Raw genomic sequence first — 22,163 nt, forward strand, 5'->3', positions numbered from 1 at the left:
CTACTGGGTCCCTCTGTGTTGTGGAGCCAGGGAAGGCTTCCAGACAGAGGGGGCTTCTCCCTGTAATTTGAGGGAGATTATTGCCTCAGGCAAAGGTGAGAGGGTTTAAAGAGGAAAAAAAGAGAAGCACCTGCAGCCTCAAGCTGGAGAAAGCCCTGGGGAGCTTGTAGAGATCCACTTCTGGGGACAAAGACCATGAGGGGTCATAGGTGGCAGGGCAGAGAACAACATCCCAGGGAACAGATGTTGAAGATGGATTAGACCCTGACAACGGATGTGAAATATTGACCCAGCGAGCAAAAAGTGCCTGGTGTTTGCACAGGCCAAACTGGGGCTGCAGCTTCCATGGGAGGAGGGGCCGGAAGGCGCCCAGGTCCGGAGGTCACTCTCCACACTCCCACATACTCTCCCAGGGGCCACAAGTCAGTCTCCAGCTCAGGGAGTAAATAAATAAGGATGCCTGTGTTGGAGATCAAGCCAGGCATTCATGGGCATGCACGCACACATGCACACATAGTCTTTAATTTACTTGAAGCCTCACCTAGTTCTGTTAGTGTTTAAAAAAAAAAAACAAAAAAAAACAAAAAAAAAAAACAGAAAAAGAAAGCTCACCTAGGCCAGGCATGATGGCTTATACCTGCAATTCCAGCACTATGAAAAAGCTGAGGCAGGAGGATCACTTGAGGCCAGTTCGAGCCCAGATTGGGCCACATATTGAGACCCTGTCTTTACAAAAAAAATTGTTTAAAAAAATTAGCCAGGTATGGTGGTGTGTACCTGTAGTCCCAGCTACTCAGGAGGCTGAGGCAGGAGGACTCCTTGAACCCAGGAGATTGGGGCTGCAGTGAGCTATGATCACACCACTCCTGACTGGGTGAGACAGAGTGAGACATTGTCTGAAAAAGAAAACAAACCAAGACTCACAAGCTTATCTATACATAGAAACCAATGGATATAGTGGGACGCGGTGGTATATGCCTACAGTCCCAGCTACTTGGAGGCTGAGGTGCTGAGGACTGCTTGAGCCCAGGAGGCAAAGGCTACAGTGAAATAGCGGGTCACTGCACGCTAGTCTGGGTGACAGAGCAAGATTCTGACTCAAAACAGTGCTTTTAAAAGTGGATGGAAATGCTAATAATTGTGTTTGGTTGGTTTAAGTATACTTAAAATTTGTACTTTATGCTTTTCAAATGTTCTTTAATGAGAATAATTTTTTTAAAGAGAGAAAAAAGCTAATCTGCCTGTCAACATTAATTTAGTTCCTAAAGTCAAAGGTTTCTTCCCAGTCCTACGCTACTAGTATCTGACACTGTTGAACTCATTTTCTGAAACGATTTTCTTTCTTGGCTTTCAGGCTGCCAATTTTCTCCTGATTTTTCTTCCCTTCCTGGATGGCTTCTGGGACCCTGCCTGAGTCCTGAAGTTACTGTTATTCAGGGTCTGTCCTCAGCCTGCCCTATCTTTCCCTTGGCTTCAGCTTTGTCATTCATGTCAGGAATAACCTGCAGCTCCAACCCAGCTCTTTGCTGAAGCATTTATCCCATTGCCTACTGAGTATCCCCACCAGACCCTCAAATTCAGTTAAAACTTGAACTTCCCTCTCCGGAGCCTGCTGTTTCTTCTGTGTGTTCTGCCTTGGTTGCCTGGGCCAGAACCCTATTAGTGATCTGTCTTCCCCTACCTTTCTATAGTGGGTTGTAGTGGTCTGCCCCTACCTTTCTGAATGGTGCCCTCCCACCCAAAAAGAGATGTCCACACATGCCACCAAACCTGGCTTTTTATTTTTTGTAGATAGGGGTCTTGCCAGGTTGCACAGACTTATCATACCCTTTGTATTAGCGAACCAGTATTGCCTTATATGCTAAAATGTGATTAAGTTAAGGATCTTGAAGGAAAGACTTATCCTGGATTAGCCAGCTGGGCCCTAAATCCAATGACATATGTCCTTATAAGAGGGCACACAGGGCACACACAGGGAGGAGGCACTGTGGCCATGGAAGCAGGTTTTGAAGTGATGCCACAAGTCAAGGAATACCAACAGCTACTGAAAGAGTGGACTGTCCCCTACAGACTCGGGATAGAGCCTTGTCTCCCACTCTGCCCCACTAGAACACTATACCCTCACCTCACACATGGTTGCAATTCCCTCATCTCAACATGCTCTTTGATGCTGGTGTTTTTTTGGTTGTTGTTGTTGTTCTTTTTTTTTTTTTTTTTTTTTTGATATGGAGTCTCGCTGTTGCCCAGGCTGAAGTGCAATGGCATGATCTCAGCTCACTGCAACTTCTGCCTCCCAGGTTCCAGCAATTCTCCTGCCTCCGCCTCTGGAGTAGCTGGGACTACAGGTGTGCACCACCACATCTGGCTAATTTTTTGTATTTTTAGTAGAGATGAGGTTTCACTGTGTTAGCCAGGATGGTCTCAATCTCCTGACCTTGTGATCTGTCTGCCTCTGCCTCCCAAGAAGCTGTTCCTTTAAAAAACAAAATTAAGCTTTTGAAATAATTATAGAGTCACATGTGGTTTAAGAAATACGGCCAAGCGCAGTGCTGGGAGCCTTGCCTCCTGGGATTCTGAGCTACTCCTATATCCTTATAACACAATCCTTCCCCAGCCTTACCCTACCCCTTGTTAGCGCAAATAAGCTTGTTAATGTGGCTCAACTAGGTTGTGGTCTCTTTCAGGATAGAAACTGATTTCTTTTATGTTCTAGTTTTTTTTTTTTTTTTTTTTTGCTTAAAAGTCCTTTGCATTGCGGGCCTGCCTCTCCTTCTGTCTTTGCAGAGAACCTCAGAATACATTCCCCATGTCTGTCTGCCATCTCTGGCCCTCTGCCTCTTCCAAAGCACACTTCTGCAACATCCTTAACTTGGGCTTTCAAAACACTTTTAATTAACACTGAGGTCCCACAGCCGCCAAGTCCTTAATTTGCAGGATGACTTTCCTTATCTTTGTAAGTGTCTTTAGGGTTGCTGGTTAGCTCAGCTAGTCAGAGTGTGGTGCTGGAAGTACCTTTAAATTGCTTTTCTGGGTGGTTTTCCCCTTTCCCCATCTGATGGGGAGAGCCCTGGAACCCAAGACTTTCTCCCCCAGCAGTTTCAGAGCTCCCTGAGGGCAGAGAGAGTCTCCATTAATCTTGCAGATCCCTCAGGGGAAGAACTTGTCTTCTACTTTTTAAATCCTGATCTGATACTAGCTCTGCACACTGTGGGTGCTCAATAAATGTTGATTGACTGAGTAAACAATGAATGTAGTCCCCTGGAGTGTTATATTCCTCCTTTTCACAGGGAGAAAGTAATAACATTAGGCAGAGCAGGCTGGCTCTCTTAATGTGATTACCTGGGATTTGTGGGCCAGTGACTCTGTCCCCCAACTTTATTGGGTACATCCATCTCCAAAGAATAGATATTACCAGAGACCACTAATGCTGTTGGCCAAATGGTGGGCTATCACTAATTCTCTTGACCCCGTTAATCTTAATTCTATCACATTGAAGCTGCTGCCTCCAGTCCACGGCAGGGGGAGAACATAGCACAGCTGTGGCAGTGGTTGTACTGAGGTCAGCATAATCTATCGAAGTTCAAGTGTTTAACTTGCTCTGTGTTTGTATTTGAGACATCCTTCATGTCTCAAAAGATAATTTGAGATTGAATTCACAATGCATAAAATGCATCCATTTAAAGTATGTAACTCGACCAGGTGTGGTGGGTCTTACCTGTAATCCCAGCACTTTTGGAGGCCAAGGCCGGCAGATCACTTGAGGTCAGGAGATCAGCCTGGCCAATGTGGTGAAGCCGGTTTCTACTAAAAATAAAAAAACTAACTGGGTGTGGTGGCACACACCTGTAATCCCAGCTACTCGGGAGACTGAGGCAGAAGAATCGCTTGAACCCAGGAGGTGGAGGTTGCAGTGAGCCCAGATCACACCACAGCACTCCAGCCTGGGTGACAGTGAGACTTCGCCTCCAAAAAAAGAGAAAGTATATAATTCGATGGTTTTTGGTGTATTTGGTTGTGCAACCATCTCCACAAGTTTAGAACATTTTCTTTATTCTCCCAAAAGAAACTCCATACCTATTAGCAGTCACTCTTCATTTCCCTCCAACCCCCAGCCCTAGGAAATCAATCTATTTTGTTACTACAAATTTACCTATTCTGGACATTTCATATACCTGGAATCATACAATAATGTGGTCTTTTGTGACTGGTTTTATTCACTTGGCATGATTTCAAGGCTCATCCATGTTGCAACATATATTACTACTTCTTATTTATTGACGAATAATATTCCATCGTATGGATATACCATATTGTACTTATCCATTCATTAGCTGATAGAAATTTGGGTTGTTTCTACTTTTAGCAAGTTATTTCTGCATGTTTCGACTTATTCATTCATAAAAATGAGTTAACAGCTGCCTTGTCTTGGAGGATTATGAGAGGTACACAGGGAATATATGAAATGCATTCTAAACTATAAAGCAGTATAAGAATGTAAAGATATTCTATCAATTTTTTTTAATAGCTAGGGTCTCCTCCACTCTGTGGCCCAAGCTGGAGTTCAGTGGTGTAATCATGGCTCACTGCAGCCTCAACCTCCTGGGCTCAAGGGATCCTCTTGCCTAAGCCTCCCCTGTAGCTGGGGTTACAGGGGCATGCCTCCATACCTAGCTTTAAAAAATTATTTAGCCGGGCACGGTGGCTCAAGCCTATAATCCCAGCACTTTGGGAGGCCGAGGCGGGTGGATCACGAGGTCGAGAGATCGAGACCATCCTGGTCAACATGGCGAAACCCCGTCTCTACTAAAAATACAAAAAATTAGCTGGGCATGGTGGCGCATGCCTGTAATCCCAGCTACTCAGGAGGCTGAGGCAGGAGAATTGCCTGAACCCAGGAGGCGGAGGTTGCGGTGAGCCGAGATCGCGCCATTGTACTCCAGCCTGGGTAACAAGAGCGAAACTCCATCTCAAAAAAAAAAAAAAAAAAAAAAAAAAAAAAAAAAAAAAAAATTTTAATCTGATGCTATCTCCAGATAGTAGCTTTTTTTCTTTTCTTTTTTTTTTTTTTTTTTAGAAACAAGGTCTTGCTATGCTGACCAGGCTGCTGGTCTCCAGCTCCTGGCTTCAAACAATATCAGCACAGGGTATTACAGGTGTGAGCCATTGCACTGGCCTAAAGGCTTTTTTTTTTTTTTGAGACAGAGTCTCACTCTATTGCCCAGACTGGAGTGCAGTGGCACAATTTGGCTGACTGCAACCTCAGCCTCCCAAGTAGCTGGGATTACAGGCATGCCCTACCATACCCAGCTAACTTTTGTATTTTTAGTAGAGATGGGGTTTCACCATGTTGGCCAGGCTGGTCTTGAGCTCCTGACCTCAGGTGATCGGCCCACCTTGGCCTCCCAAAGTGATGGGATTACAGATGTGAGCCACCGAGCCTGGCCCTAAAGACTTTTTATTTGTATGAGATTAACTAAGGAGAGGACTGAGGCCAGTGTAACTACCCGGAGCTTATATGGCCTATGGTAGGTTAACTCAGGGCAATCAGGTGAGTATCTCTTTGGGTCTCGTCTCTATGTAGAGTCCATTTTGCTTTTCTCCTCGGTAATGGACTGCATCCATATTTCATCCACATTTGTTGCTAGGAGACTAGGTTAGAGTATGCTTAGCTCAGTGTAAGACACTGCCACCACAGAAAACCGTATCATAGGAGAATTATATTTGAACATCAAGGCAGACATATTTTATCCCCATTTTTAGCAAGACCAGGGAAAGGGCTGATGCTATAGGTGTTAAGGGCCTAAGTTTACCAAATATCTTGTCAACTCTCCCCTTTTTGATCTTTACTTACTTATTTATTTATTTATTTATATTTTTGAGAGGGAGTCTCACTGTCGCCCAGGCTGGAGTGCAGTGCCACGATCTCTGCTCACTGCAACCTCCTCATGCCGGGTTCAAGCAATTCTCTGCCTTGGCCTCCTGAGTAGCTGGGAATTCAGGTGCCCACCACCACACCGGCTCATTTTTTGTATTTTTAGCAGAGATGGGGTTTCACCATCTTGGCCAGGCTGGTCTTGAACTCCTGGCCTAGTGATACACCCGCTTCAGCCTCTCAAATGCTGGGATTACAGGCATGAGCCACCATGCCTGGCCTCCTTTTGATTTTAAGTTAGCTTCTTTCACACTACGTGTGTCAGGGTGACTTTTTTCTCCACACTACGTGTGTCAGGGTGACTTTTTTCTCTCTTTACTGCCCATCCAGTAAGCATGCTAAGGTAACGCGAAACATTTTACTATTAGACCAAGAGAAAACAAATTAGGAAGGAAAGCCTGTTGTCATAATGAGTACAAAGATTCAAAAATCCAATTCAGATATATACTATTCGCTCCCATAACTTCCTATTTTTTGCAGGTATTTTACAGCTTTATAATGTGTGGGTGCAAGGGGGATGGAGGAAGGCCAGGGTGGGCAGTGGTTATACAAGAACTATTGTTTACTACTAGTGGCTGCTTGGAGCATAATTTCCCCCTTCAAAGCCTTGGTAAGAGCAGCTGGGGATAATGAACAGTGGTTAAAGACGCTTTGTTTTACACCCAGCAAAAAGGGTCATTAACACCTAAACTTTTTTTTTTTTTTTTTTAACCAAGCACTGTGGAAGGGCTCCTGCTGCTATTGATAATCATGGTAACCCTCGGGGTAGCAGGGGCAAAGGGGTGGGTAATTCACCAGAAAATGGTATTCACTGATTTGGATTATGTGCACCACTGCTCTTCTCCATTCATGTGCTTAATTAAAAGCTGACTAGTACAAAATAAATGAAACTGCGATTCTTCACTGGAACTATCTGGGGAGCAACAGAAATTCTGCAGGGAGGGTATGTGCCAGAAAAACTCTTTTATTGCCATCTCTCTATTATATTTCTATTCTAGGGTTAGTGTTAATGTCACATCTCATTCTTAAGGTGGCAAAAGGCTTGGAGAAGTAGTATAAGTTTCATCTTCATTTTATCAAGGATGAAATCAAAGCAAGGAGCTGTGACTATGACAATATATAGTCTAGGGCATAACTCCCAACCACATTAGGGAAAGCCCAGTAGGAACACAAGCTATAGTTGGCTCAACCCTTATTCATGACATTGTGTTTCACATCATTCAGAAGTTTTTGTAGAAGTGTCTATAGTGAGGCCGGGCGCAGTGGCTCACGCCTGTAATCCTAGCACTTTGGGGTGTCGAGGTGGGTGGATTACCCGAGGTCAGGAGTTCCAGACCAGCCTGGCCAATATGGTGAAACCCCATCTTTAAAAAAAAAAAAAAAAAGTCTCTATAGTGAGCAGTTGTACTACCTGGGAGTCATTTCAATTTGTTCAGTCCCTGAGGAGAGAGAAAATGGAATTATTGCTTTCTTATAGGCAAACTTGGAGAGAGGGCATTCAACTTAGTTCACAAAGGGTGCCAAAATCCAATCCACATTGCTCCTTTTAGGAAAAAAATGCATGGGCTGGGCTCGGTGGCGCATGTCTGTAGTTCCAGCTACTGGGGAGGCTGAGGTGGGACGATCAGTTGAGCCCAGGAGTTCTGGGCTGTAGTGAGCTATGCCGATCGGGTGTCCACGCTAAGTTCAGCATCAATATGGTGACCTCCTGGGAGTAGGGGACCACCAGATTGCCTAAGGAGGGGTGAACCAGCCCAGGTTGGAAATGGAGCAAGTCAAAACTCCCGTGCTGATCAGTAGTGGGATCGCGCCTGTGAATAGCCACTGCACTCCATCCTGGGCAACATAGTGAGATCCCATCTCAAAAAAAATAAAAAATAAAAATAATTTTTAAAAATGCATGGAAAGTTATAGCAAGAAGTCAGGGCCTCAGGCTGGGCATGGTGGCTCACGCTTGTAATCCTAGCACTTTGGAAGGCTGAAGTGGACGAATCATATGAGGCCATGAGTTTGAGACCAGCCTGGCCAACACAGTGAAACCCCATCTCTATTAAAAATATAAAAACTACAAAAAATTAGCTGGGCATGGTGGCGCGTGCCTGTAATCCCAGCTACTCAGGAGGCTGAGGCAGGAGAATTGCCTGAACCCAGGAGGCGGACGTTGCGGTGAGCCAGGATCGCGCCATTGCACTCCAGCCTGGGTAACAAGAGTGAAACTCTGTCTCAAAAAAAAAAAAATAAAATAAAATAAAATAAAAATTGCTGGGTGCGGTGGCTTACGCCTGTAATCCCAGCACTTTGGGAGGCCGAGGCGGGTGGATCACGAGGTCAAGAGATCGAGACCATCCTGGTCAACATAGTGAAACCCCGTCTCTACTAAAAATACAAAAAGCTAGCTGGGCTTGGTGGCGCATGCCTGTAATCCCAGCTACTCAGGAGGCTGAGGCAGGAGAATTGCCTGAACCCAGGAGGCGGAGGTTGCGGTGAGCCGAGATTGCTCCATTGCATTCCAGCCTGGGTAACAAGAGGGAAACTCCGTCCCAAAAATAAAATAAAATAAAATAAAAATTAGCTGGTAAGGTGGCGCACACCTGTAATCCCAGCTACTCGGGAGGCTAAGGCACAAGAATCACTTTAACTGGGAGGCGGAGGCTGCAGTGAACCAAGACGCCACTGCATTCCAGGCTGGGTAACAGAGCGAGACTCTCTCAAAAAAAAGCCAAGGCCTCGGATTTCACAAACTAATGTTTCACCACCTCCTTCCCCACCTTAAGGTAACTGCCAGGACACTCTTTTTTGTTTAATATTTAAGACAGGTGAAGAGAAATAAATCACTGGTGGGTCTGCCCTTCCCACAGTCCTTTTGATCACAATTTTTCCATAAGCTTCAAAATAAAGGCCATAAACTGAAGGTTTATTTTAAATTACCTAAGTCCCTGAAACAGAAGAGTAATTTATTTTTAATATGAAAGTGATTAACAATAGTTGTCTTACTATTCTGACTTATCCATATTCAAAACTCACCTGCTCAGAAAATTGCAAACCCAGTTTCTAACAATCCCTATTTAACCATTAAGAAAGGATTTATAACAATAAAAGTTATGTACATAGGAAAGATCAGAGAGTAGAAAATGCTAACCAGAGGTACCCAGAAAAGCTTTCTGTAACTGAAGTAATACTTCCTGTCTAAGTTTCAGGAGTAAGATGCTTCTTTGGGGGCTGAGAAATTTACATGAGAAACCTTTGGTATCCAAATTGGACTTCTGAGCTCTTTGCTGTGCCATTTTTGGCTAGTCTAAAGCAATCAGTTGGAGAAAGCAACACTGGAGGAGGAGAAAGGAATTCTCAACCTCGGACCAATCTCTGGCTCCAGGGTTAGGACTGAGAACAAATACGCTCAAGGTCTGCCCCTGAATGGCAGTGGGACAACTTGGAAAACTAATGATTTAGTGTCAAGTCAGGCCTGTTGTGAATACCTAGGTTGGCTCCATCCCAGGGACCTTGTACTGAAGACCTCCAGAAGAATGATAGGTGAGAGGATGATACAGCTAAAGCTATGTGACTTAAAGGTGGTAACACACAGGATGGCACCAGAAGCTCTTAACAGTGTCCTTCAGACAAGTGACATGACTCCACTGTTAGTGGCAGCAGGGCTGAGTAAATCTCTAGTAATTTCAGGTTAGGCAGGGTCTTGACTCATATAACTCATGGTAGAAGCTATAGGTTCTACTCTATAAAATCTCCGTATATATCCAAGAGGCTGGGACGCTCATAGAGAGTGGCAGAACACGTGGTCTTCAAAGATCTGCTTCTCTCTTGCTGGGAAGGTCTTGTCACAAATTGGACAATTCAGACAAAGGGCCTGCATCTGCTGTTGCTCCAGGGTGTGATCACAAGTATCATCTGCTTTGCAGATGGGGCATTTCTTGATGGAGAGCTGGAAGGAAGAGCAAAGAGGTCAGTACAAATGTAAGCTATATGTGACACAGATATGGCCATCCTGTCTTCCACTGTGCCTAGCATAATGACTGGCACATGGTTAGGTGTTCAAGAAATAGTGAATAAATGAAGAGAATGCACATTTGGAGATACTCACCAGGGCTTCCTCTAACCCCAGAATTGAAAGGGTCTAATATTGCTGAAGCAGCCAATATAGCTTCTAGCCTGCGGGGCACTGGACATAACTTGTTTGGCTAGCTGCCTGGTTCACATCTCCTCCCTGCTTATGCTACCGAACAACTCAAAGGTATAGATCCTAAGCAAAATGCTGATGGATGAACTGTGCTTTCTTTTCCCTTCCACAACAGGCTGGCTCAGCCTTGGGCCCAGAACAAACTGATCCAGCTGACTTCTGGAGTTATCAAAATGAACCCGTCTCCCTATGGTTCTCTCGTGAACTGGAGCAGGAAGGGAAATTTTCTCAAGGGCTTGGTGGGAATATTCTCATGAATCAAATACTCACTGGGCTTGGGGAAGAACTTTCTTGGATACCTGAAAAGAACCAGAAAGATCTCATTCAATGAAAAAATACCATCCCTAGCTTCTCCGGCTGTGTTCTGGCAGATATTTCCTGCAGTTTTTATTGTTCCCTTTCTCCCCACTGCCTCTGATTCTTTCTCTCTCATATGTTTACCACTTACTTCTGATAGAGGGGATCTAGGTCAATGATAGGGTGAAAAGAAAACATAAATAATGAAATCGTATTTTTTTTTTTTTTTTTTTTTTTTGAGACGGAGTTTCGCTCTTGTTACCCAGGCTGGAGTGCAATGGCGCGATCTCGGCTCACCGCAACCTCCGCCTCCTGGGTTCAGGCAATTCTCCTGCCTCAGCCTCCCGAGTAGCTGGGACTACAGGTGTGCGCCACCATGCCCAGCTAATTTTTGTATTTTTAGTAGAGACAGGGTTTCACCATGTTGACCAGGATGGTCTCAATCTCTTGACCTCGTGATCCACCCGCCTCGGCCTCCCAAAGTGCTGGGATTACAGGCGTGAGCCACCGCGCCCAGCGGTATTTTTTTTTTTTTTTTTGAGACGGAGTCTTGCTTTGTTGCCTAGGCTAGAGTGCAATGGCATGATCTCGGCTCACTGCAACCTCCGCCTCCCAGGTTGAAGCCATTTTCCTGCCTCAGCCTCCTGCGCGGCTGGGATTACAGGTGCCTACCACCGTGTCCAGCTAATTTTTGTATTTTTAGTAGAGACAGGGTTTCACCATGTTGGCCAGGATGGTTTTGAACTCCTGACCTCAGGTGATTTGCCCTCCTTGGCCTCCCAAAATGCTGGGATTACAGGCATGAGCCACTGAGCCTGGCCAAATTTTTGTAGTTTTAGTAGAGACACGGTTTCTCCATGTTGGCCGGGCTGGTTTTGAATTCCTGACCTCAAGTGTCCGCCTGCCTCAGCCTCCCAAAGTGCTGGAATTACAGGAGTGAGCCACCATGCCCAGCCTGAAATTGTATTTTCATTAGCTCTGTGTGTGTGTGTGTGTGTGTGTGTGTATGTTATACAGTTAAAAAAAAAAAAGCCATCTTCAGAGTAGGGAAAATAAAATTTTAATAAAAATAGTAACAAGTTAATAACAGTCTTAGAATAGATGTTAAGACTGTATCCACGGACAGGTGCAATGGCTCACACCTATAATCCCAGCACTTTGGGAGGCCAAGGTGGGTGGATTGCTTGAGCTCAGGAGTTCGAAACCAGCCTGGGCAACATGGTAAAACCCCATCTCTACACAAAACACAAAAATTAGCTGGGCATGGTGGCTGGTGCCTGTAGTCTCTGCTACTTGGTAGGCTGAGGTGAGAGGATTGCTTGAGCCCGGGACGTTGCAGTGAGCCAAGATAGTATCACTGCATTCCAGCCTGGGCAACCAAGGGAGACCTTGTCTCAAAAACAAAACAAAAAAACTAGAGAGAATTAAAAAAAAAATAAAATAAATGTAAAAACAAGACTGGGCTGGGTGTGGTGGCTCATGCCTATAATCTCAGCACTTTGGGAAGCCCAGGCGGGCGGATCACGAGGTCAGGAGATTAAGACCAGCCTGGCAAACATGGTAAAACCTTGTCTTTGCTAAAAATACAAAAATTAGCTGGGCATGGTGGCAGGTGCCTGTAATCCCAGCTAGCCACAAACATATTTTTAAAGAAAAATAAACTTCTTTCATTGCCTGTTACAAAATTCTGGTTGTGACTCTAAAGATAATACTGCTGCTTTAAACTGCTCAAAAAAGCAAATGAGATCTCATATTGCTTTTGGAGGCAAATGAGAAAAGCTCTCCATTTGGCAAGGACATGTTTCCCCAAATCCTTTTCACCCCATTTCCTGTCCTATCACCAAGAAGTCTCTGTAGAGCCTGTTTCTGCTGCCCTTGGTCAGGCCATCAGGGTGGCTGCTGTAACCACCCGTTCCAGGGCGGCGTAACTTGCCTCCTTGCTACCATTTCAAAACCTTAATTAGCTTCCTCAGCTTTGTATGTGTATATCTTCTGCATAAAGACATTTCCCTGATTTACACATTTGGAATATAGCCATGGGACTCAATTTGTGTCTGCTGCCTCTAGGCGAATGATCTGATTTGTGTCTTCTGGATTCAGATTTATTTCTCAATTAACACTTCTCGCCTGGCAATCTTTCTATTGGGTCCTCAGCTTCTGCCCAGCAAGTCTTAACAATGAGACTGGTCTTAATTAGCATCTCAGAAACAAAAATTGAGTAGGGGAAAGGGATGCAGGCAGGGTCCTTCCAGTTAGAATGTGAAAGTTGTCTTACCAGAATATGGGTTTCCATAGACAAGTCCTGGATTTTGTTCTGCGCCTCCTTCATCTGAAGTAGGTACTTGATAGGGCAAAGAATTAAAATCCAGACCCATGTAACTGAGCAGTCTGTTGTTCTCCCTCTGCAAAAGCTAAGGATAGCGGATGTATAGACATGTTGAAAGACAATACCAAGAATGGCCACCAGGAACTGGCCTCTCCCAGATAGTTAGTTTTCAATTAGCAATGTGGCACTGGAGAAATTCAATAATTGATAATCCAGAATTCTTCAGAAGGGAAAGCAGCAGTTTCAATATTCCAAAGATCTAAGTTCTTTATACCTAAATGTATTTATTTATTTATCGATTTATCTTTTGTTTATTTATTTCGAGTTAGAGTCTCCTCTGTCACTCAGGCCAGAGTGCAGTGGCACCATCTCAGCTCATTGCAACCTCCGTCTCCCAGGTTCAAGTGATTCTCACGCCTCAGTCTCCCGTGTAGCTGGGATTACGAGGCACCCACAACCACAACTGGCTAATTTCTGTATTTTTTAGTAGAGACGGGGTTTCACCATGCTGCTATGTTGGCCAGGCTGGTCTTGAACTCCCGACATCAAGTGATCAGCCCTCCTCGGCCTCCTGAAGTGTAAGGATTATAGGTGTGAGCCACTGTGCCCAGCCTATACCTGAATTTAGATATATTTACTAAATTTTATTTATATTAATATAAACATAATTATAAATCTCTAAATACATGCCAACTAAAGGGAGGAACAAATGTGTGGATATATGAAAGTGGCAGGAACCATATTAACATTGAAACTATTCTAATAGATATATTAACACTGAAACTGTTGTATATTCTTATTGTTAAATTTATTTATTTTCATTTATTTTCGAGACAGAGTCTCACCCTGTCACCAGGCTGAAGTACAATGGCGCGATCTCAGCTCACTGCAACCTCGGTCTCCCAGGTTCAAGTGATTCTCCTGCCTCAGCCTCCCAAGTAGCTGGGACTAGAGGCATATACCATCATGCCCAGCTAATTTTTGTATTTTTAGTAGAGATGGGGTTTCACCAGGTTGGCCAGGATGTTCTTAATCTCCTGACCTCGTGATCCACCTGCCTCAGTCTCCCAAAGTGCTGGGATTACAGGCATGAGTCACTGCGCCCAGCCTAAAATTATTTTTTTAGAGACAGGGTCTTGCTCTGTGACCCAGGCTGGAGTGTGGGGTGAGATCATAGCTCACTGCAGCCTTGAACTCATGGGCTCAGGCAACCCTCCCACCTCAGCCTCCTTAGTAGCTGGAACTACAGGCACACACCACCACACCTGGCTAAGTTTTAAATTTTTTGTAGAGACTACAGGCTCTCACTTTGTTGCCCAGGCTGTTTCTAGCTCCTGGCTTCAAGCGACCTTCCTGCCTTGGCCTCCCGGTGTTGTATGTTATTGAGAGCAGAATATTTCTTCAATTTCCTTCCTAGAATAATTTCTTATACAAAGTAAATATTCATCTGAAATAATTTTTCCTTCTTCATGTCTTACCCCATTCAAGTGGATATACCAACAGAGGGAATGAGAGTAAGAAGGCAGGGAGGGAGGGAGGTAATGAAAAAGAGAAAAAAAATTACTGAAAGTGGCACAGACATCTTTTCTTTTTCCTTAGGAAAAGGAAAATAAATTTCCCTTAGCATCTTAAGAGGGCTTTACTACAGTTCTTAACAAAGCTTTCGGCCAGGCATGGTGGCTCACTCCTGTAATCCAAGCACTTTGTAGGCCAAGGCAGGTGGATCACCTGAGGTCAGGAGTTCAAGACCAGCCTGACCAAAATGGTGAAACCCCGTCTTTATATTTAATTTTTTTTTTTAAAACGAAACAAAACCCAAAGCTTCCAAATACCTGGTCTTTCCTTTTGTTTCACAAACTATGTGTGCACCTGCTCCCCAACAATCAAACCAACCCAGGAAAACAGGGATTTCAAACTCAAGGTATACTTATCTAAATTAAGAGAATGGGAGTAAGTCAGACACTGTGGCTTATGCCTGTAATCCCACCACTTTCGGAGGCTGAGGTGGGTGGATTGCTTGAGCCTAGGAGTACGAGAGCAGCCTAGGCAACATGGTGAAACCCCCCTCCCTACTAAAAACACAAAAATTAGCTGGGTGTGGCGGTCTGCGCCTGTAATCCTAGCTACTTGGGAGGCTGAAGCAGGAGAATTGCTTGAACCTGGGAGGCGGAGGTTGCAGTGAGCCAAGATTGCAGTGAGCCGAGATGGCACCACTGCCCTCCAGCCTGGATGACAGAGTGAGACTCGGTCTAAAAAATAAAAAAACAGAGAATGGGAATGACAAGACTAGAAACAACAAATAGAATCCAAAAGGCCTTCTGCAATTATGAAACGTATTGGCATAACTGACATAATCAAAAGTAGAAATTGAGGGAGAATTAGCGTTTGGTAGGTATGAATTTCAGTGTTTTGAGATGGAAAAGTTCTGGAGATCTGTTGCATAGCACTGTGATGTACTTTACTGAACTGTACACTTTAACATTATTAAGATGGCAAATTCTGTGTGTTTTAACTGCAATTAAAAAAAACAAACAGTAAAAATGATCACTAGGAGGCACAACCCAGAAAGATTATAAAGAGTAAAGATGGGGAGGCGGAGGAGTGAGTTGAGATCATGCCACTGCACTCTAGCCTGGGCAACAGGTGAGAGACTCCATTGCAAAAAAAAAAAAAAAAAAAAGTTGGGCGCATGGTGGCTCATGCCTGTAATCCCAGCACTTTGGGAGGCTGAGGCAGGCAGATCATGAGGTCAGGGGTTCGAGACCAGCCTGACCAACATGGCGAAACCTCATCTCAAAAAAAAGGGCAAAGATTAAGAATTGATGGAAGTTTAGAGTAGCAGCTAGAATGCATGGACACCTATTCTTTGATGCTGAGGAAGAACATGATAATGGGCCAGGCATGGTGGCTTATGCCTATAATCCCAGCATTTAGGGAGGCTGAAGCAGGAGGATCGCTTGAGCCCAGGACTTTCCCAGCTTGGGGAACATAGCAAGACCTTGTCTCTACTAAAAATGAAAAAAAAAATTAGCTGGGCATGGTGGCATATGCCTATTGTCCCAGATACTTGGGAGGCTGAGGCAGGAGGATCACTTGAGCCCAGGAGATCAAGGCCGCAGTGAGCCGAGATTGTGCCACTGCATTCCAAGCCTGGGTGACAGAGTGAGACCTTGTCTCAAAAACAACAACAACAACAAAAAAAAAAAAAAAAAAAAAAAGAGAAAAGAAGAAAAGAAAGAACATGAGAATGCTCCCATATCATTTTCAATCAATAATAAATGTTTAACACACAGGAGATAATAAATATTGGTTGGATGAATGAATGAATGAACCAATGAATGAATGCGTGAATGAATGAATGCACAGCATTTATTAGGGGCCTACCATGTGTCCAGCACTGGTACAGACCATCACTTCTGCTCCTGGTTTGGCAGCAGAGAAAAATGAAAAAGTTGTGCTGAAGGAAAGTAGTTCCCCACTAGAATAAAAGTTCTATAGGATGCTATTCCCCTAACACCCAAGGCAACAAATATTAGCTTTGAAGTTAAAAGCAAAAATAAGTTAGGTCTTCGTCAGTGTGGCTTCTTTCAAGGTGACTATTGCTATGCCAAACAAGTTTCAGTTACAGAATAAAGACAGGGTTTTGTGATAGGTTAGGAAATCAGATTAAATTTACTTTGTTTAGGAATAACTGTTTCACCCACTGTCTCAGAAAGGGTGCTTTACTTAACTTTTTATTTTTATCACTACATCTCTGGGCCACCCTGCTCCTTCCCCTTAAAATCTTGGGATTTTCTACCGTCTTTCACACACTTACATCATTTTCTCCTTCTAATCTCTCTTTCTCTCTCTGTAGAACATTACATATCATTTTGTTCTCACTCAGTCTTCTTGACAGGTCAAAGTTTTCATCCTGTCAGCAATCAAAAAAAAAAAATAGGATTAGGATCACATATGGCAGTCTGAGTACAAGGTGAGAAATTTTAGAGGATCTGGCCTTCCAAAGCGGGGAGACTGAGATGGAGAAGGCAACTGGGAGGAAGAAATGGTACTATGGGCAGGGTGCTGAAATCAAGCAAAGTGACTTAAAAAACCGCCTGAAGGTCTGAGCTGGCATCAAGATGCCAGTTTACTTTTTTTTTTTTTTTAATTTAGCTGAGGGTATAAGTGACCAATGAGAGAAAAAGCAAGCCTGGGGAAAATCTCAAGACTGATTTATCAGAATTAGGGATAAATGAAGCCTTGTTTAATCCCACCCAACCATGAAAACAATCATCTTTGTTTTCAATAAACATCTCACTCAATGAAGCCTGAAGCACTTAGGTTTGAGTTGGTGTGATTCCTTCCTACAGTGTGAGGATAGGCATCTGGGCTCAAGTTACATGAAGGAAGAGGGAACACAGGAAGGCATTTGTCCAAAAATACAAGCAGCCCAGACTGGGGGTCTTGGGCATCCCCATGTGATAGGTTGGCCTAACTGGTTTCATGCTTCAGTACTTCTTCCCATCTTCTACCTGCATACATACACATGCGCATACCTCACAAACACACTTAAGCTAAGCCTACTAGTTGTGGTTTTTGATGCCAGATTTTTTATTTGAATGCTGGTGCCCAAACTGTTGTGCGCGTCTAGCCGACCCTGAGGTAGTAATGCGAGAGGGGGCTACCCGGTGACAGTGCTGACTGCAGACTCCTTGCTTCCCATCCCCATTGGCTTCTGCTGGCTCTTCTGGTCCTGCTTCACTTCCTCAAAAGGCAGAAATAAGAAAGGGCTCTCTGAGTCTGCACAGAAACCTGCTTGATAGTTACAAAAACCTTCCCCAAGACCTGTAGCTAAGTTGGGGCCTATATTTCTAGGAACCTCCATGCTAGTTTCTGGCCACACATTACATCCTTGTTTTTAGTGGAAAGATAAATTTCTCTCCTTAACAAGGGTGTACAATCTTCTGGGCTTGGTCTAAGAACCACTGACCTTCACACCCCTTGCTTTCCTGGGCCCCTTATCTCTGTCACCTACCAGTGCAGCCGCCCTGAGTTGCCTGATCTGTTTGTGAAGTCGTTGACACTCTTTGTACTTCTCTAAGAAACAGGCTTTCCCGGCCTCTACCTTTGCCTTTAGGCGTTCCACCTCTCGTGCTAACTGCTCCTCCACAGTTAGTGCTGCTTTCTTGCTCCTAGGCTCCTGAAGCATAAGATACACAGTCCTCATAGTTAGCAGCCTTTTAGGATGTATGAGGAATTAGGATTGCTATCAGTCAGGTGGGGAGCCCCTAGGTCTTGAAATATATTCCATGAAAATCCAGAAAATTGGCTGCGTGGGGTGGCTCATGCCTGTAACCCCAGCACTTTGGGAGGCCTAGGCAGGTGAATCACCTGAGGTCAGGAGTTTAAGACCAGCCTCGCCAACACAGTGAAACCCCATCTTTTCTAAAAATATAAAAATTAGCCGGGCTTGGTGGCAGGCTACTGTAATCCCAGCTACTCAGAAGGCTGAAGCAGGAGAATAGCTTGAACCCAAGAGGATGAGACTGCACTGAGCTGAGGTCAGGTCAGGCACTCCAGCCAGGTTCAAACTTTTGAATGACTATAGATTCTTTCCTTGATCACCTCCTTGATTCCTTCCCTCCCTCCCTCCCTTCCCCTCTTCCTCTCTTTCTTTCTTTTTTTGAGACAGAGTCTCGCTCTGTTGCCCAGGCTGGAGTGCAATGGCCACCGCACCTGCCCCGGACTACAGATTATTTAAAACAAGAATTTTGACCAGGTGTGGTGACTCACATCTGTAATCCCAGCATTTTGGGAGGCCAAGGTGGGTGGATTGCCTGAGCTCAGGAGTTTGAGACCAGCCTGGCCAACGTGGTGAAACCCCATCTCTACTAAAATACAAAAAAATATTAGCTGAGTGTGGTGGTATGCTCCTGTAGTCCCAGCTACTTGGGAGCCTGGCGCAGGAGAATCGTTTCAACCTGAGAGGTGGAGGTTGCAGTGAGTTGAGTTGGTGCGACCGCACTCCAGCCTGGGCGACAGAGCAAGACTCTGTCTCAAAAAAAAAAAAAAAAAAAAAAACAAAACCTCAGTAATTTCTTTGCTATATCAGAGGTCACAAACTGGAATGTGCTTATAAAGACCAGGCAAGATATGTAATCAAATGAAGGAACTGAATGCAACAAAACAGTGCAGACTGCAGCTAGATGGAGAACTCATGACCCATCTCCAGGGCACAGCAGCTACTCGGCTCTAACTATTGCCAATGCACAGGAATGTGGGCTCAACGTTGATAGGTCCTCTCATTTCCCAAAGGAAGCTGGAAATACAAACTTTTGTGGAAAATATTCCCATTTTTAAATGTTGGTAACTACTTTTTAAAACATTTCTGTTGTCTGACCTTGACCTGTGATCTGCTGATTTGCATACGTTGATCTAGTCTTCCTATATCATACTAAAGCATACAGTATCTTAGATACAGTAGGTACTCAATGACTGGATGATGAATATATGATGTGAATTGCAATTCCAATTGCTGGATATCTCTCAGACATCAGGATTTCTCATGTTCTTGGATCAACTAAGTTCATGGGGTTTCTAGGTACCTGTCAGCACCATGAGGCCTCTTTTTAAACAAGATGTTATAGGCAATTATTAGTCAATTAGGCTTTCATTCCTAGATAATTGATAATGATTATAATTGCTAATATATTAATTGTAAAAAGATTTGCTTTGAGTGGTATATTTTCCTGTCATAGAGCCCTTTATAACTATTCATTTATAGTCTGCCTTCACTGTAACTCTGTAAGAAGAGGGCAGGGGTTATTTTGTGAGCCCCAGTCCAAGGATCTAGTTACATCCTGTCATGAAGTTTAACTGGCAATATTCCTTTATCACTTATCACACATTAGAAAAGCCCATTTCTAAACATTTTGTAAATGGCAGATTCTCTGTTCTTTTGGCTAGAAAGCAAAACATCTACAGGTGAACACTCTCTTATTTATCCTGTCCGTCACCTGAAAATAGGCCCATATCCCTTCCTTTATATTTGCTCCCTCCCACATAACCATCCAAAGACAGACATGCCATTAATTCCTGTTGCTTCTTCATTGCAGTAGTTTCATTCTGTTTCATCTCCTCCACTCTCTGCTCGAGCTTCTTCTGGTCCTTCCTCTGCAAAAACAGATTTCAGTACCATTGCTGGCAAAACACACATGCACATATACACCATGGAAGGGTCTGCTAAGCTAATGAGCAAGCAGGATGCAGAGAGAGAGGCAAATTTTCTCTTGTCAGTTTCTGAAGAAAGCCATGAGCGACCTCATTTTAGACTTTCTTCTGAGACCTTTCCTAGAGCCAGTGATACCCAGGTATACGATAAAAAAAGGACAACATAATATTTTCTTGCAAATGCCTAAAAGTGTTGTTTTCTTCTGTGACTCTACCTGTTCAGTTAAACTGAGAAAGAGGTGGTCATTTTCTTTTTTCAGATGCTCTAACTGCTCTGTCTTATCTTGATCTCCCTGAACAAGCTTCTCCATTTCTTTCTCTTGAGTTGACAGCTGGGCCTAAAGCAAAAATAGTGAACATAACCAGGATATAAAAGAAGGAAAACAAAACAGGAACAATGCTTTTTAATGTACAATAACAAAGAAATGCATTTCCCTAGCAACTCCCAACTGCCAAATATCCTGTAGAACTCCTTTACTTTTGGCTGGGCACGGTGGCTCAAGCCTGTAATCCCAGCACTTTGGGAGGCCGAGGCGGGTGGATCACGAGGTCGAGAGATCGAGACCATCCTGGTCAACATGGTGAAACCCCGTCTCTACTAAAAGTGCAAAAAATTAGCTGGGCATGGTGGCACGTGCCTGTAATCCTAGCTACTCAGGAGGCTGAGGCAGGAGAATTGCCTGAACCCAGGAGGCGGAGGTTGCGGTGAGCCGAGATCGCGCCATTGCACTCCAGCCTGGGTAACAAGGGCGAAACTCCATCTCAAAAAAAAAAAAAAAAAAAAAAAAAGAACTCCTTTACTTTTCAGCTCAATTTTATAGCCTAAGAATCTAAGGGTCAACTGAGTAAAATTAGACAAACCACTCTGTAAAGCACCTCTTTAAGGCATAGCTTCCTGAAAATGAGAGCAGTTCTGCTATCTGCTTCATATTCCAGGCTTTTGAGTACAATTTTGCTTGAAAAGATGAAAGTTTGAGTATTGGTATAGATGACTGTCACCTATATTAAGAGTTCATGGTAAATTAGCTTAGTAATACATGAACAAATCACTAAGTTCCTTGTGAATCATGATTTTTTTTTTTTTTTTTTTTTTTTTGAGATGGAGTCTTGCTCTGTCGTCCAGGCTGGAGTGTAGTGGTGCGATCTCTGCTCACTACAGCTTCCGCCTCTGGAGTTCAAATGATTCTTCTGCCTCAGCTTCCCCAGTAGCTGGGATTACAGGTGCACCCACCACACCCAGCTAATTTTTGTATTTTTAGTAGAGATGGGGTTTCACCATACTGGCTAGGCTGATCTCAAACTCCTGACCTCAGTGATCCACCTGCCTCGGTTTCCCAAAGTGCTGGGATTACAGACATGAGCCACTATGCCCAGCCATGAATCATGATTTTTCTTTTCTGAAAGTGGGGGTGTGGATAAGGTGGAGGCTTACTTCGTCCAAGTATGGAAAATACATAACCTGAAACTTTAGTGTGATACTTTGTAAAGTATGCCATTAATCACTCACTGCAATGAAATATATCTTTCTAGGCCACCAAATTGGAGTGGTGGCAAGGCTAAGAAAATATCCTTTGACATAGGTATGATATTACCTACCTGAAGCTGATCCACTCTGATTCCCATCTTCTCATTTTCTGAGGACATCTTCTGGTTTTGTTCTTTCAGTCTGCGGAGGTGGAAATAACTATGTGAAAAATTCACTGATTCCACGTCAGCTACCCCTGGCCTTAAATGATTTAAGGCTGGCTTGGCCCTAAGCCCTGCAGAGTTATTAAAAAATCTACTAGTCTCCACTGCCATCCTGTTTTGGCTTCCTGACTCCAAAAAACTGCAAGTATTCAATCCCTAAAGTCAATATTTGTAATCAGATCATTTCTCCTGACTATTTTGATACTGACTTTCTAATTCATGATTCAAAAGGGGAAGAATCACACCTATCAATGTCATAACAGTGTTTTCTCCCACATTCCAGAAATCCAATCTGACTGTACTTTTTTTTTTTTTTTTGAGACGGAGTCTTTGCTCTGCAACCAGGCTGGAGTGCAGTGGTGCGACTGGCTCACTGCAACCTCTGCCTCCCGGGTTCAAGCGATTCTTCTGCCTCAGCCTCCTGAATAGCTGGAACTACAGGTGTGCACCACCACCCCTGGCTAATTTTTATATTTTTAGTAGAGATGGGGTTTCACCATATTGGCCAGGCTGTT

At 43.9% G+C, this 22,163-nt stretch overlaps 1 protein-coding gene across 5 annotated transcripts in view; it reads right to left on the minus strand.

The window, feature by feature from the left end:
- Positions 1-8,825: 8,825 nt before the first annotated feature.
- CALCOCO2 (calcium binding and coiled-coil domain 2) overlaps positions 8,826-22,163 on the minus strand; it is a 32,807-nt gene continuing 19,469 nt past the window's right edge. For 3 of the 5 annotated variants that reach the window (XM_003931234.3, XM_010341857.2, XM_010341856.2), the window contains exons 7-13: positions 21,556-21,625; positions 20,175-20,297; positions 19,816-19,902; positions 16,565-16,660; positions 12,697-12,832; positions 10,395-10,423; positions 8,826-9,869 (exon numbers count right to left, since the gene is read on the minus strand). In XM_003931234.3, coding sequence (XP_003931283.1) covers positions 9,702-9,869; positions 10,395-10,423; positions 12,697-12,832; positions 16,565-16,660; positions 19,816-19,902; positions 20,175-20,297; positions 21,556-21,625 — 709 coding nt within the window. In that variant the 3' untranslated portion in view covers positions 8,826-9,701. The remainder of the gene's footprint in view (positions 9,870-10,394; positions 10,424-12,696; positions 12,833-16,564; positions 16,661-19,815; positions 19,903-20,174; positions 20,298-21,555; positions 21,626-22,163) is intronic. The other 2 variants (XM_074388637.1, XM_010341858.2) reach the window with 2 other exon arrangements.

This window comes from Saimiri boliviensis, chromosome 17 (genome assembly GCF_048565385.1).
Source record: "Saimiri boliviensis isolate mSaiBol1 chromosome 17, mSaiBol1.pri, whole genome shotgun sequence".
Lineage (NCBI taxonomy): Eukaryota > Metazoa > Chordata > Mammalia > Primates > Cebidae > Saimiri > Saimiri boliviensis.